Source organism: Canis lupus, chromosome 15, assembly GCF_048164855.1.
Source record: "Canis lupus baileyi chromosome 15, mCanLup2.hap1, whole genome shotgun sequence".
Lineage (NCBI taxonomy): Eukaryota > Metazoa > Chordata > Mammalia > Carnivora > Canidae > Canis > Canis lupus.
The window spans coordinates 18352743-18369073 of NC_132852.1; the positions used below are offsets into that span (position 1 = coordinate 18352743).

The 16331-nt window shown below is 39.4% G+C and overlaps 1 protein-coding gene across 10 annotated transcripts in view; it reads left to right on the plus strand.

Moving 5' to 3' along the window:
- TRIML1 (tripartite motif family like 1) overlaps positions 1–12364 on the plus strand; it is a 31573-nt gene extending 19209 nt beyond the window's left edge. For 2 of the 10 annotated variants that reach the window (XM_072776098.1, XM_072776097.1), the window contains exons 5-10: positions 3972–4046; positions 5457–5552; positions 6532–6762; positions 7793–7815; positions 7989–8086; positions 10005–12364. In XM_072776098.1, the coding sequence (XP_072632199.1) occupies positions 3972–4046; positions 5457–5552; positions 6532–6762; positions 7793–7815; positions 7989–8086; positions 10005–10555 (1074 nt within the window). In that variant the 3' untranslated portion in view covers positions 10556–12364. The other 8 variants (XM_072776096.1, XM_072776099.1, XM_072776101.1 and 5 more) reach the window with 8 other exon arrangements.
- Positions 12365–16331: the final 3967 nt, after the last annotated feature.

The window sequence follows — 16331 nt, forward strand, 5'->3', positions numbered from 1 at the left end:
TTATCCTTTCATACATAGACATTTAGGTTGTTTCCACATCTTAGCTTTTGTGAATAAGGCCACAATAAACATGAGAGTGCCAATACCTCTTCCAGAACTTCATTTTTAATTCTTTTGGATGAATACCTAGAAGCAGGATTGCTGGATCATATGGTAGTTCTATTATTATTAATTTTTGAGACATCTCCACATTATTTTCCATGACAGCTTCACCATTTTGTGTTCCCACCAATAGTGTACAACAGTACCAGTTTTTCCACATCCTCACCAATACTTTTTTTTTTCACTTTTTAAAAATATATAATGGCCATCCTGACAAATGTGAGGTAATAACTCATTGTGGTTTTGATTTATGCTTCCCTGATGATGAGTGACATTGAGTGTCTTTCCATATACCTATTGTCTTTTGTGTATCTTTTTTAGGGAAATGTTTATTTAAGTCTTTAGCCCATATTTTTTTATTGGGTAATTGGTTGTGGGTTTTTTTTTTTTATAGGACTTCCTTGTATATTTTGGAAATTAACCCATTCTGATGTATGGCTTGTAAATATTTTCTCCTGTTTCCTATGTAGTGCAGAATCTTCTTAGTTTGATGTAGTCCCATTTGTCTATTGTTGCTCTTGGCTCTCGTTGCCTGTGCTTTTGGTGTCAAATCCATGAAATGCTTTCTTTCTTTCTTTCTTTCTTTCTTTCTTTCTTTCTTCTTTCTTTTCTTTCTTTCTTTCTTTCTTTCTTTCTTTCTTTCTTTCTTTCTTTTTTTCTTTCTTTCTTTCTTTTTCTTTTCTTTCTTTCTTTTTTTTTCTTTCAGAGACAGAGAGTATGTACAAGTGCAAGCAGGAGGAGAGGAGAGGGGGAAAGAGAGAATCTTAAGCAGGCTCCATGCCCAGTGCAGAGCCTGATGTGGGGCTGTATCTCAGCACTCTGAGATTATAACCTGAGCTGACATTGAGTCGGATGCTTAACCAAATTACCCAAGTGCCCCCAAATCCATACTCTTTCTATGCCTTCATGTACACAGATACATTTTCAATACCTATAGCATGACCTCATTTTTTATAGGGAAAAAATACATATATAACCTATTTTTAAATTATTTATAAACTATCTGTGGGAGCAAACATGTATTTCCCCTTAATATCATATAATGGATATCATATCATGCAGTGTATGCATATTGATCTGTTCTTTTTTTTTAATTTTTTTATTTATTTATGGTAGTCACACACAGAGAGAGAGAGAGGCAGAGAGAGAAGCAGGCTCCATGCACCGGGAGCCCGATGTGGGATTCGATCCCGGGTCTCCAGGATCGCGCCCCGGGCCAAAGGCAGACGCTAAACCGCTGCGCCACCCAGGGATCCCTGATCTGTTATTTCTAAAATGGCTATATAGTTATAAGAAGAGCTATTTTTAAAAAAGAAGAACTATTATTTTTAAGTATATATTCATGTAAGTCCTCTTTGTAATTTGTGATTAGATATTTTATGCATGAGTTCCAAGTTCTCTTTCCCAGATTGTCATTAAAAAAATAAAGTTACTTTATTTACTTTGCTGTATAAAAGTGTTTAATTCCTATTTAAATTTATTAATCTTTTCTTTAGTGGTGTCTAAGCTCTGAAGCATGCTTTAAAAAGCCTTTTCTAAGTAGTCTATTTTAAATTTCTATGTTACCAATTATCTCCTCTTATGATGTGCTTCATATTTTGGACACAATAATTGACCACATATTTAACAAATATGCTCCTTACTTGCTAAATAGATGTGGGGTACTCTAGAACAAAAACACACTCAAGAATAAAATAATATAAATAAATAAGGTTAAAAAAAAGCAATACAAAATGAAATAATAGTATAAATTTATGACTAGAGTGGGGAAAATACACACACACACACACACACACACACACATCTGGAATACACATTGGTATAAGTTGTTAGGTAAAGATTCAACTTTGTCTTTTTTTTTTTTTTTTCCAGATGGCTACCCCCAGTTGTTCCAAACCAGTTGTTGGATAATCTATCTTTTCCACACTGATAAGAAATGACAGACATATTTTTAAAACCAGGCTTTCAAACAATATGTTTTTCAAATAAGTCCTCATCCAGTCCACTGCCTTTACCAATAAATAAGCTCTCACTCTGTCTTTAAGATTAATCTTTTCTTTGTGCTCCAATGCTAATAGCATATAGATGGCAGTTGTGACTGTGGAGACCATAGGGTATTCCTACTATCACCCCCTCAGCAGGAGACAGGCCAGAGGAGAAGCTCTTTGAGTCGTCAATCTCAGAAATCATGTCTGGTAGTGTAGTGCCCCGAGGATTGGTGTAATGTATTTTGGGATGTGGCCCACTCTTCATCTATGAGTTATCCACAAACTTCTTCATCTATGAATTAAGCTCAGTGTGTTGTGAGAGATGGTAAAGAAGTCTGCATCCCCAATAATGAGCGTGGCCAATGATTTCAGATACCAGTCACAGCATCACACCATAATAATAGCTGTCCTTCTGAAACATTGGAGCAATATTCATTTTATTGAGATAATGGAAAATTTCAACCTTTTACAAGTCAATAAGTGAGATGTAATGTAGTATGTGGACAAAAGAGAATGACTGGGAGGTAAAAGGCCCAGTTTCCTAGTCTGGACCTGACTCGTATAGTAGGCAATTAGTCAGGACCACCTCAATTTATTTGAATCTCAATTTTCTCCACCATCTATAGAAGGTAGTTGGACTATAAAATTTCTTGGTTTCTAATTAAAGGACTGTGGTTCAATAATAGTATGGTTCTTCTATTTTTTTCATGTAAAACTTATTTACAAAGAAGTTGAGTCCTTGCTATATGTGAAGAATTATTCTAGTCACTGATGAATAAGACATGGTTATTGTATTAAGTAGTTTATGTAAAGAGTTTGCTTGGAAGAGGGATGTGGGTTGGAGCAGCAGATCAGTATGACTTGAACTTAGAACATGCCAGTTTCCCCATTCCAAATTGGAATGCAGGATCTGTGATGTACCATATCTCTATTGTAAAGCTTATTCTAATAATCCTGGTTAGTGTTAAAGTCTTCTTCTAGGCTTGTGTACACACTGAATGTAGGTAGTAGCTCATATATCCTTTTTCCAGCGAAGGCAGTTAGTGTTGTTATAGATTTTTTTTTTTGGCAAGACCCTTACTTAAGACTAACTCCTAAACAATATTGTGAAGCTATACCTCAGTTACTAGGCTAGAAGCCATCCAAGGTGTAGAGGTTTCATGATCCCAATCTGGTGCTACCTATCTTTATATTAGTACAAGTCTACTGTGCTTTGTTGTTGTTGTTTGTTCTTGTAAATTCTCATCCCAGAAAAATCACAAATGCTACAGAAAGGACATATAATTAAAACAAGTGGATTAATAACTTCAGGAAGATGAGTTTTTACTAGGAGAAAGGAAAATGGATGAAAACCCTCTCAGTCCAGAATTTATTTTTACAAAATTCAAGATACGAAAACACCCAACATCCTGCTGGAGATAAGTGGGGAAGAAGAATTAGTAGGAACCATAAAAGTTAGAAGAGAATTAGCGAAATAGTGTGGGTAATGGAGACCCATGGATGGTTGTCAGTGCTGGAGCATGGCAGGGTAAGAACAGGAATAAGGTATGAGGAACTTCATGGGAGGGTGAGACTGGCTAGACTCCAAGCAAGAGCTATTAAGTTTGTACTTTCTGGCAGACAGTGAGCAGGTGGTGGGCCATGACTAGTACTGTCTCATGAGCATATGGCAATGCAAATTTATAGGTTAAGGCACTCATAATCTCAGTGGTCATGGTCCACAGTCTCTATACATTTATTTTTTCTTAGGTCTAAAAATGTCTGCACATTGGATATCTGTTCAGTAAGAACTAATAGGGGGTTTAAGAAGACCTACTTTAAAGAGTAAAAATAAGTGAACAAAATTATATTTATACTAAAGTGCAATTTTTTTCCATCCAGTCCATAGTGTTGTGGACTCTTGAGGCAACTTCAAACAAGAAGGATGTTTTACGTGGTTTTTATGATGGCAGAGAGGTGAGTATCTTGGTCCTGTAGGGCAGAGCAATAAATATAACTCTGGTAATCCTTTGTGCATTTAAAGTCAGGGAATATTTCAATGGACTCGTTCTTTTGTTGGGGTGAATAAAATTAGATAAAAGCTCACAGTACCTGATTAAGGAGCAAAAAAAGATTTTAGGCTTTGGTCAAGCACGTTAAAAGGGCCTAATGAGAGAGGGAATATATATTACAATTTTCTGCCTTCAATTTCTCAACTAGATTCCATTAGTGGGGTTTTCTAAAAGATCTGGACCATATTTCCAATTCAGATATTATTAGAAATTATCATAACTTAAATCTTTGTACTGGCTTATACCAAATTACCTAACCTTCCATCCTAAAATCAATGTACTTAAATGTTTTCCCGGTGCTATACACACACACACACACACACACACACACACACACACACACAATAGCCCATTCTTGGAAGGAGAACTCTGTCAGGAGCAAGTACCCTCAGCATGTGGCTTGCACAGTGAGAATTCCTTAAAAGTTTGGGGTTGATGATGAACCCAGTGTACAAGGATTCCACATTAAGTCATAATTGGCTTTGTGTTGGGAGACTATATGTCAATTGGTAAAATCAGGCACAGAGGAGAGTAAGAGTTTCTTGTATCAACAACATAGCAACTGAACACCCACCTGTTACTCAAAGCAATAGAAACCTCAGGGAGGACTTCTCTAATCCCAGAATAGAGGCATGACCTTGCCTTGATGTCCTTCTTTGTGAAAATGTCTACATCAGATTTGATGGAGAATCTCAGGGAAGAACTGACCTGTTTCATCTGCTTGGACTATTTCACCAGCCCTGTGACCACTGAGTGTGGGCACAGCTTTTGTCTCCTGTGTCTCCTGAGGAGCTGGGAGGAGCATAACACTCCTTTGTCTTGTCCCGAGTGCTGGAGGACCTTGGAGAGCCCACACTTCCAGCCCAATGAGCGTTTGGGGAGGTTGGCTGGCATCGGCAAGCAGCTCCGATCCCAGGTGCTGCAGAGTGAGGGTGAACTAGATGCCTCTGGGAGAATGCTGGCAGGCACTAAGGTGTCCTCTGATGATGAGCAGGGTGTAAATGCTTTCTCAAGTCAATGTCATGGAATAAACAGATTGCATCCCTCCAGTGAGGCTGAGGAGCGTCACAAAGTAAGATTGGCTGCTCAATATAAATCACAGAATACAATTCATGTTCCATCACTTATTCCCATAATATTCTCTATTGGTGACAACCATGGGTGGTGGTCTCCAGGCACTGGACCACAAACTTGGCGTGGATCCTGCTTCACCCTTTGTGTTAGATCCTGCTCATCTTGTTTTTATTGGTCCTCAAGGTTTCTTCACAAGCTGGTGCTCTGCTCATCTGCCACAGAGAATTTGTTTCTATTTCAGGAGAAACTCAAGGAAATCCTAAATCTTTTGCATAAAAAGAGAAAGGAAACTCAGGTTATATTAACCCATGAGAAGGAGAGAGTAATACTGTGCAAGGTCAGTATCTGTCTCACTTTTGGGTTTTGTAGATTATTCTATGAGAGGGGCTAAAGGGATACTTAGTGAAATACCAGGGGAAATACCAAGGCAAATTTTTCTAATCACAATCCTACAATATGCAATGTCCTTATTTTGGGCTTCCTACTCTGCTTGTCCACGTGGTTATCCCAAGACTCAGTTCAAACAATTCCCCCATCCCCAGGCCTGCTTTCTTCCCCACCCCATTCATAGTCCACCTCTGCAATTTGATGGCCACCTCTATTATGGCTCTGATTATAATTATTTAAAATTACAAGTTATAGACAACATAGGATGAAAATCTACAAAAAAGGAATATTTCAAATGCTTTGCAGAAAAAACAGAATGCAAATAAAAATATAAAGACAATGGGAATGGGAAATAAAGACCAAATAATAGTTTGGATTAGTACACCTGCACAAATGCTTGAGTTAGTCACAAATTGGAACTTGAGGGTCTAACAAAGAGCTAAATGTGTAGATATTTTAAAAAATATGTGTGTCCATCTGATTGTCCCAATAAACTGAGTTCTTAAAGGGAGTATATGTGATGTGCATCTCTGTTTCTAGGGTGTGATTCAGTGCCGAATTTCATTGGATATTTATTGAATAACTGGACACATACTTTTTTCATATTTTTGTCCTTACTTTATTTATTTTTTATCATGATGTGGATCCCCACCTGTCATAGTTGTTTATTTTTATTTTTTTCCCCACTAGAATGACAGCCTTCTGGGAATAGAAATTTTGGTTTTGTGTACTACTCTGTCTATAGCGTACATACCTTCTAAAGTATCACAGTATCTACCCAGTTACTTAATGGGAAATATGTTGTGTGTCAGGCTTCAAGACTTGTCGCAGAGGAACTCTAGGACTGTAAGGATTAAAAATCTATGTGCTAACTTTATTATATCATTTCTGTATGTATGTGTGCATGCATGTGTGTGGGTTGATGGCAGGAAGAGACGAAGGCCTGTAAACAGGTTGTTGTGTCAGAATATGCAAAAATGCACCAGTTTTTGAAGGAGGAGGAGCAGCTGCAGCTCCAGTTACTGGAAAAGGAAGAAAGAGAGAACATGAAGAAACTAAGGGATAATGAGATCAAGCTGACCCAACAAATAAGAAGCCTGAGCAAAATGATTGAACAGATAGAGTCTACGTGTCAGAGCTCCATTATAGAATCTTTTGAGGTAAGAATATTGGGAAAATCAATGGGATAACAACAACAACACTGTAGTAACCCATAATATTTCAAGCCGTGCAAAATAAGTTTTTCTTTATTTACCCGAGAAACTAAGTTCTGGCCCCAAAATAATCTTCCTGAAGAATTAATATTCTATAGTATAAATAAAGTCTTAAAGTGGCAGAGGAAAAAATACAAACAAAAACCAGTAGAATACCTAACCAAACCAATCCTGATGATGACTCCAATTTCTGCTGTGCCTGTCGGTCTGCAACTTCAGCTTTGTCAATTATTTTACGTTTAATGAGCATTTACTATGTGCTGCTGGCACAGTACATTTCACCTTCACAAAGAGCTGGTGAAGTTATTTACATATACACCTGTATATGCACTACAGGTGATTGTTCTTTATGGTGTGGGTTTATCGTAGCACTTGTTTCATAATTCAGACTTGTGGTAATTTGCCTGTCAAGTAGCTAATAGGTGATCTGAACGAGGAATTCAGTTCCGTGCCTGTATTTTTCACCATCCTTGTTCTGTGGCCTTCCTGGGCTACTATTGCATTTTCTGGGGCCTGTGGGAGCCACGTGCAGCTTTGGTTCTTCTCCTAGATTGGCTCCACAGAATGCTGCTATTTGACTTGGTGAGTTTCCAGCAACACACTCCACCTGCACACAGGGTGCACCTCAGCACTCCCAGAGCCACTTCCTGTTTCTGAGCCTTGACTCCCCGAGGTTGGATAGGAAGATCAGTACTTGGGCTCCTTTGTCAGTATCGGGTTCTCCTGATGAAGTGATGACATGAGGAATGGACAAAGTAGTCTAGTCATTGTGAGAACCCTCTCCCGTTCACAGGAACCCACCCTTGGAGGAAGCTAGGGATGTTTTCCTACCACACGCTTGGCCCACTCAAGGTGTTCTAGAGCCATGGAAAGGGGATTCTGTGAGATTACCAAGGACTAGATTTTGTCTTTGGATTCCGTCTTTGCTAGAGGTCAAAGTGCACAGATACTAACCCTCTTTCTTTTACACCCTCAGGATATGAAAGGAACACTGGAAAGGTAGGTTTGCATTCTGTGTTGTAGATAAAGGGGTCCTACTGCTGACATAAGGTGGTCACCGTGGGGATGAGGGTGTCCATGCTGTTGGGGTAAAATGAGCTGGACTCTCATGTTGGAGCGGGTCACGCGGTCTGTGCAGGGGAGACAGAGTGACTGTTTTTGCCCTCTTGTAGGAGTGAGCCACTCTTGCTTCAGTGTCCAGAGGCCACCACCACGGGACTGACTCTGTGCCGCATCACTGGAATGAGGGAGATGCTAAAAAAATTCAGCAGTAAGTCAGCCCGATTTGTCAAACCTCCAGCGATTTGTGGAGTTAACTTCAGGGTATACTAAGGAATGCAAAACTGAGCTTTTAGGCAGTTTCCTCTGACATAGAATATTCGCCATCTGGGTGCCAGGCTCTCAGCAAAGGTACCCTGAGTCAGCACGAAACCTCAGGGAGGGCTGGGGGCACAGAGCCCTCTGTTCTGGAGCAGTCTGGAGCAGACTTGACTGATGTTTCATCTGCCTTTGTTTCCTCTCTAAGGGATCCTGGCTCTTCGTTCGTTTGTTTTATTGTTCTGTTTTGTCCATTTCATCCCCTTGCATACACACACACACGCACACATCCTCAGGAGGTTCTGCGTTTCTGCCTCTGTTCCTGTCAGCATAAAAGCTACTTAAGTCCTAAGCTTACTTTTAAGTCCTAATGAGGCAACATTCAAGCTATCTTTTTTATCTTTAAAACATTTTTTAAAGATTTATTTGAGAGAGAGAGAGAGAGAGAGCAGGAGGGGGTAGGAGCAGAGGGAGAAAGAGAATCTCAAGCAGGTTCCATGCCCAGCATGGAGCCAGAGGCAGAGCTTGATCACAAGACCCTGAGATCATGACCTGAATCTAAACTGAGAGTTGGATGCTTAACCAACTGTGCTGCCCAGGCACCCCTCAAACTATTTTTTTTAGAATGCTCTAGATATTTAGGCTTGCTAAGACCAAGAGAGGTTAGCTTTCATTTTCAACTTTTACCTTGTTGGCGATCTGACCTTCAGAAGAAGGTCTAATGGGCTTCGATTCAGTACATATTTGATAATTGCCCACTAAATGCCCTGCACTGTGATGTTCAGCTCTGAGCTTTTCTACAGTGATGGATTAGACAAGTTTGCCTTTGCTTTTATAGAACTTTCCATGGAATTGAGACAGACATTCATCTCAAATAATGAGTGATGATTAGGATTTGATCTATAAATAAAAGTATGAAATTATGTAATAGGGGCACTTAGTTTTGTCTCGGTGGTCAGTGATGGTTGGAGGCCTCTCTTGTGACCTCTCAGAATATGGCACTGGTCACAGGTGGTCTCACTAACTCATATGAGGCTGTTTCTAAGCCTGACATAATGGGGATGCCTGGGTAGCTCAGTCAGTTAAGTATCTGCCTTTGGTTCAGGCCATGGGATTGAGCCCCACATTGGGCTCCCTGCTTGGTGAGGACCCTGCTTCTCCCTTTCCCTCTGCAGCTGTTCCTGACTGCACTCTCTTTCCCCCTCTCTCTGTCAAATAAATAGATAAAATCTTAAAAAAAAAAAAAAAAAAAAAAAAGCCTGACATAATGAAACATGCTGATCGGGAACTGCTGTTCAAACACTCAGTGACTTTGTAATCTTGGTCAAGTTCCCTAACTTCTGTGAGCCTCAGTTTCCACTTTTATAAAGATGTGGGCGGGGGAAGTGCCATGATTAAATGAGATCATGTACAGAAAATGCTTGGCACCTAAGTAGAAGTTCAGAAAAGGTGAGTGCCTCTGTCTCTCTCTCCCCCCAGCTGGAGAACCACAACCAACACTGGCTCAAGTGAATACAAATGACAGAGTATGCCCTGTGTGGCTAATTAGCTCTGAATTTTAAACCTATGCTGTAAACAGAACAACTTCCATGCCGTTACATCAGAGATTCCTCTCGCTTCTCAGGCAGGCTAAACATCACCATCCCCATGACTCACTTCTGTGTCTTTTTAGAAATTTTCTCTTAGTATTTGCGAAATAGTGCAGGAAGGACTCAGAGATTCTGTCCTGGGTGAAATACAAATCCTCACCATAATCACCTAGATTATATTTTTAACATAGGGTTGGAAACTAAGAATTTAATTTAGCTTCCACATATTTAAGAGGGTTTTCCAGAATGCAAGGGAGGATTCATTCTTTTCTCCTCTTGCAGCGGACATAACTCTGGACCCAGCTACAGCCAATGCCTACCTTGTCTTGTCTGAGGATCTGAAGAGTGTGAGACACGGAGGAATCCGACAGCACTTACCTGACAATCCAGAACGATTTGACCAGTCTGCAACTGTGCTGGGCGCTCAGATCTTCACCTGTGGGAGACACTACTGGGAGGTGGAGGTGGGCAACAAGACGGAGTGGGAAGTTGGCATCTGCAAGGACTCAGTGAGCAGAAAGGGCAATCTCCCAAAGCCACCAGGGGACCTCTTCTCACTTATAGGCTTAAAAATTGGAGATGATTATAGTCTTTGGGTCTCATCACCTTTAAAAGGTCAACATGTCAGAGAGCCTGTGCATAAGGTTGGTGTTTTCTTAGACTATGAGTCTGGGCATATAGCATTCTACAATGTGACAGATGAGTCCCTCATCTACAGTTTCCCTCCCACCTCTTTCCAAGAGGCTCTCAGGCCTATCTTCTCCCCTTGCCTCCCAAATGAAGGGACGAACACAGGCCCTCTTATCATCTGTTCACCGAATAGTTATATTTGAGGGAGATGCCCCGAGCCTTCACTAAGGATGAGGTCTAAGAGCAATAGATGATTATTAATTAAGGTGATTAATGCATCAACACTATTAACATTGGACTATCTGAAAGGAAAGCCTCCCCAAAGAGTTTCCATTAACTTGAGCCACAATCAACAGCCAAATGGGACAACCAACTTTCAACACCATAGAAGGCTGATCATATCCTGTCTTTAACCAAATTCATTATTTAGACTGTCCCACCTATATGATGGTCACTAAAACTGTAGAGATAGAACTTGCCCCTATTATCCCCGACCCCACTGTCATAGGCCAGTTTTATAAATATATGTCATGTTTTTGAGTGTATTTATTTATTTGACTCTAAAGAACTCTGCTAATTTGAATGTGTCTTTGTTCTATGTGTAGAGCTGTGCAATCTGGGGCAATCCTAACTCCTCTGGGGCTGGGGCTGGGTTTCAGAGGGAGCAGATGCCTGGGTTCTCCTTTTTAAGGGCTCATGAGGGATATTAATAACTCAGTGCCACTGAAAAGTTGCTTTTCTTCCCCTCCCATGGTGCCTGGAGTATCTGTACTCAGGAAGGCTTATGTGTTCAGAAAGCTGCAATATTGGTGTGGGTATCATCGTATCATTCACGTTACCATAACCACAAGAGGCTGGAACCTTTTGTGAGTATGTTCAAAGATCACAGATCAAAGTCTCTATTCAATAAATGTATTGAGGCTGCGGGTGCCAAATGACTTCACTGAATGTTTTTATAAGGTTATTTTCTGTGCTTTTGCTACTGCTATGAGCAGAAGGCTTTTCATCACTAGAAGGTGAAATCAAGTCTACTCTCCATCCCAAGATTCTAGGGTTTGTGAAGAAGTTTTGTGAGCAGACCTTCTTTTGGCTGGTCGCAGATAACCTTCTGCTGGAGGCCTGCACTTATGCTCCTGATTCTTAGTGCTCTGTCCCTGCAGAGTTTTGTTTTGTTTTCTCTGCAGATTTGTTTAATTATTCCTTCTTACATTGCAGAATGGCACCAATCACAGAGGGCCCTCCTTACCACCTCTTCCCACTCACAGAAGTCACTGTCTATGTTTTCAATCTTGGACAAGAAAACTGATAGGATTTAATTTACAACTACAAGATTAAGAAAAATGTTTATCACAGATTTTTGTCTTTAAATTAGAGACTAAGCTGGGGGGAAATGGATAATTGAAGCTGTTAGTGAGCATAGAAAATCACAGGGAGGGAAGTAAGTAACCGAGGGAGGTTAACTGGGTTGATTTTAGGGATGGTATTCACCCTTGTTAATCTAGGTCTACTTCCTCTTTCAAACTTATGCATATTCATCTTTTGCTCTCACAGGCAGGGGAGCAGATCTGAACTAGACTTTGGGTCCCAAATCACGCCCTCTTCTGTTCTCTGTGTTCATTGTTTGCATTTTCACCCTGACATCACATATACTTAGAGAACTGTAAAGGGGAACCAATCACACTCTCTTTGAACAATTTGTAGTTGTTCCCCATTTTTAATTTATTTATTTTTAAAGATTTTATTTATTTTTTCATGAGAGACACAGAGAGAGGCAGAGACATAGGCAGAGGGAGAAGCAGGCTCCCTGTAGGGAGCCTGATTAAGGACGCTAACGCAAGACCCTGGGATCATGATCCTGAGCCAAAGGCAGACACTCAACAACTGAGTCACCAGGTGCCTCTTTAATTTTATTTCTTGATTTATCACCTCAAAAGCTAAGAAACAAATCATCAACAGCAAACACTAAATATATTTGAACTGTGTCTTTCTTATATACAAAAAAAAACCCACACTGATTTTAAAAATTTTTAATAAACGAATATAAAGGACATACATTTTAACTTAGTTTGCATTGTATTAAATTGTGGTGTAACTGAGGTGATAACTACTTTTTCTTTTCCTTTGTCCCAAAGGGGTTGGTATTATCAAGGAAACCAGCCTATTTTTTTCCTCTGGCAAAGTCATCCCGTTCTGATCATTGTCTGCCCTGGGCCTGCCACCAATCAGGTGTGTGTGGGAAGATTGGATCCACACTATTTTTACTCTGCTTAGTTTGCATAAGCAACCGTGAAAAAATTGCAAGAAAAATTTCACCTAGACTTCCAGACATAAACTCTAAGCCAAGCAGATGTGGTGGTGGGGATGGGAGGTAGAGTAGCTGGAATGAACAATTGAGGGTTGCACTCCCTTGCTTGGCAAACTCATCCTCTTGCTTCAGGGCCTGGTCTCTTTGCCTCTGCCTTTGAACATTTGACAAAGACATTTTCATGTCTTTGGTGCCCCACATGGGACGTGCTAACTATTACTCAAGCTATACCTTTTTTTTCTCTCTCTTTTATATATATATATATATATATATACACACACCTTTTTTCTCTTATTAACACCCTCTCTCCTTCCCAAATCTCTTTTTTTTTTATCCTTTCCTTAGTGGGAAATTTTCCCAGGAGATAGCCAGTCACAATAGCCTTTTGTAGTGCACATTACAAAATGGAATCCAGAAACATGGCCATTTCCCTCTCTGCCTTTTGGCTAGAGAGGGTATATGCCAAGTCCCAAGGGTAAAGGACAACAAGAGTGATCTTTCACACAGGATTGCAACTTGATATTTTCATTAAAAAAAAAAAAATTGCGTGTCCTAGAGTACCTTAAAAATAAAATGTTATAGGGCACCTGGGTGGCTCAGTTGGTTGGGCAACTGACTCTTGATCTCAAACCAGGTCTTCATCTCAGAGTCATGAGTCCAAGCCCTACATTGATCTCCATACTGGTTATGGAGCCTCGTTAAAAACAATAATTAAAAAATTAAAATAAAATATAACACATCTTTTGCCTTGAAATCGAATTAACCAATAAAATCCAATAGCTATCCAGATGAGGTCTTTATCTACCTTCCTACCCTAATTACTCCTTCCTCCAACAATGTAACTTTGACCTATTATGCTTCCAGTACTTACTTTGGCACCTTATCTTACTCTGGATGGTTTTACAATGCTCTTTTAGTGATGTGACTCAGCAGTGTGCCCAATCAACCTTTCTCTATTCTTGAATTTCTCCCTGTGCATATACCTTAAAGGTGTGGGAACAGATTACTAGTAGGCCCCAGTAGGAAAATTCAAGAATGATAAAATATACAAAGGATAAAATTTAAAAATTGCGTATGATCTCACTCTGTTATACTACAGAGATTACCAATGCTTATTATGGTGTGTGTCTTTCTAGTCTTTTTTTTTTCTATGCATGTGTATTTTAAGCAACATGAAAATTATCTTAATTTTATATTTTGAGCTCCATTCTTATAAGATAGTCCTTTAAAATATGACTTTTTATCCCTAAATATATAAGCATATATTTTCTAAGAATTGGCCCATTTTGTTAAATAACACTTATCATATAAATATTTTGCATTCAATAAATGATATTATTTGGCAAACTGGGTGAGCATCTGCCTTCAGCTCAGGTCATGATCCTGGGGTCCTGGGATCAAGTCTCGCACTGGGCTCCTTGCTCAGCAGAGAGCCTGCTTCTCCCTCTACTTGCCACTCCCCCTGCTTGTGCTCTCTCTCTCTCTCTCTCTGTTTCTGTCTTTGACAAATAAATAAATAAATCTTAAAAAAAATTCCCAATTAGCCTTCTAATGTTTTTTGTAGCTGTTTTTTCAGTCTTTTCAGTATTCAGGAATAATATAGGATCATGGATTAAATGTAATTGTCTTGGAAAATATGATTTTTAATGGCAGTAATATTTCAGTATATGAGTGTCCCTAATTTATTTAATCACTCTCCTACTGTGGGACATTTAGATTGTTTTCCATTGGTAGCTATTATAAGTGACACTGTGATGAATGCGCATGTACATAAACCTCTGGGTGTATCTCTAATTATTCACCAATATGTCTCCTGCAGGCAGGAAAGCTGCCTGTGGATCCTGTGGGCATGTTTGCAGGTTATACATTCCCCTACAAAAGTTTTATGTGCACAGCAGGTAGTTTGAAAGCTTTTACTCACTGGCATTTCCACACTAAAGATGCAGAGACACAGTTTTGAGACAAGTGAGAGAACATGTTTTCCCTTGCCCTATGGTCTTGCCAGAAGCACTGCATTTATTTAAAAAAAAAAAAAAAAAAAAAAAACTATCCTGGGAGGAATTGGGCAGTAGTGCTATGGCTTTGAAATAAACAGCCCTTAGCTGGAACACTTAACTTCAGTGCAAGGTAACTGTTTTCACTTTGACAAAATCTTTTAACTCTCTGAGCCTTTGTTTTCTCTTCTCAAAAAATGTGGAAAATAGGTACGGGTTATGATGATTATGTGAGAACACAGGAAAGCAATTAATCCACAATGCATGATGAATTTTTGTTAGCCCCCTCCCCTCCCTGCCCCTCACTCTTAGACTCCATTTTGCAATTTGTTAGAAAGGGGACAGAAGAGCCATAGAAAGCTTGTGTGAAATTTGGAAAACATTGGCACCAAAATCTGAAATATTTCCAGGGTAGGTGTCACTATCTTAGAGGGAAAAGTGTTAGCATAAAATTCAGTTGAAGGGAAAGAAAACCTCTAGTCATTGCTTTCTTATCTTTCATGGAAGTCCTTTGACCTTCACACTTGTGAGCATATATTACCTAATTTTAAAGTAAATTAATATTAAAATTATAAAATTCAAACTACCCTACAATCCAGCAATTGCACTACTAGGTATTTACCTAAATAATACAAGAACACTAATTCAAAGGTATACATGCACCCCTATGCTTATAGCAGCATTATTCACAATTGCCAAATTATGGAAGCCGCCCAAGTGTCTATCGATTAATGAATGGATAAAGAATAAATATATATGTATATATAAAAATATATATCTATTATATATATAATGGAATATTATTCAACCATCAAAAAGAATGAGATCTTGCCATTTGCAACAACATGAATGGAGCTAGAGAGTATAATGCTAAGCAAAGTGAGTCAGAAGATAAATACCATATGATTTCAAAAACTCATATGTGGAATTTAAGAAACAAATGAGCAAAGAGGAAAAAAGAGACAAATCGAAAACAGACTCTTAACTATAAAGAACAAACTAATGGTTATCAGAGGGGAGGCAGGTGGGGGGATACATGAAATACGTGATGGGGATTAAGGAGGGCTCTTGTCATAATGAGTTGGGGGTGATGTATGGAAGTGTTGAATCACTATATTGTGCACTTGGAACTAATATAACACTGTTAACTGGGCTTAAAAACCTGAAAGCAAACTAATAGACAGTAAATAAAAATAAAGGTAATGTAGTAATCTCATTTTCATTCCTTGGCAACCTTACACCTTTGCTCTGTGCTCTGAGGACCTGGTAAGAACTCTGCTAAACATTAGCTCTGCTAGCCCTTAAAAGCACTGGGGGATGCAGCCTTCCTCACTCACCTCACCTCACGCAATGATGCTCCAGTAGATTACAGGTGTCCTGAGACGCTGAGCCCATCAGCCTTTGGGTGGGGCTTGGGATGGTCACCACCAGCTGTGAATGTCTTCTTTCTTTTAAAACATGTTAGATGTGTCTTAAAAAGCATACAAAAACCTATTATAAACATATACAGCCTTATAAAAACATGTTAGATGCGTGCCACAACATGAAGTTTGGAAAGTATTGCCTCTGCCCCCACCACAGGACTCTGTAAATAACGCGAACTCTACTTACCTGCGACATCCTGTTAACAGCTTTCTTACTGACAGCTTGCAGGAAGGAACCAACCTTTGCAAGTCTGAA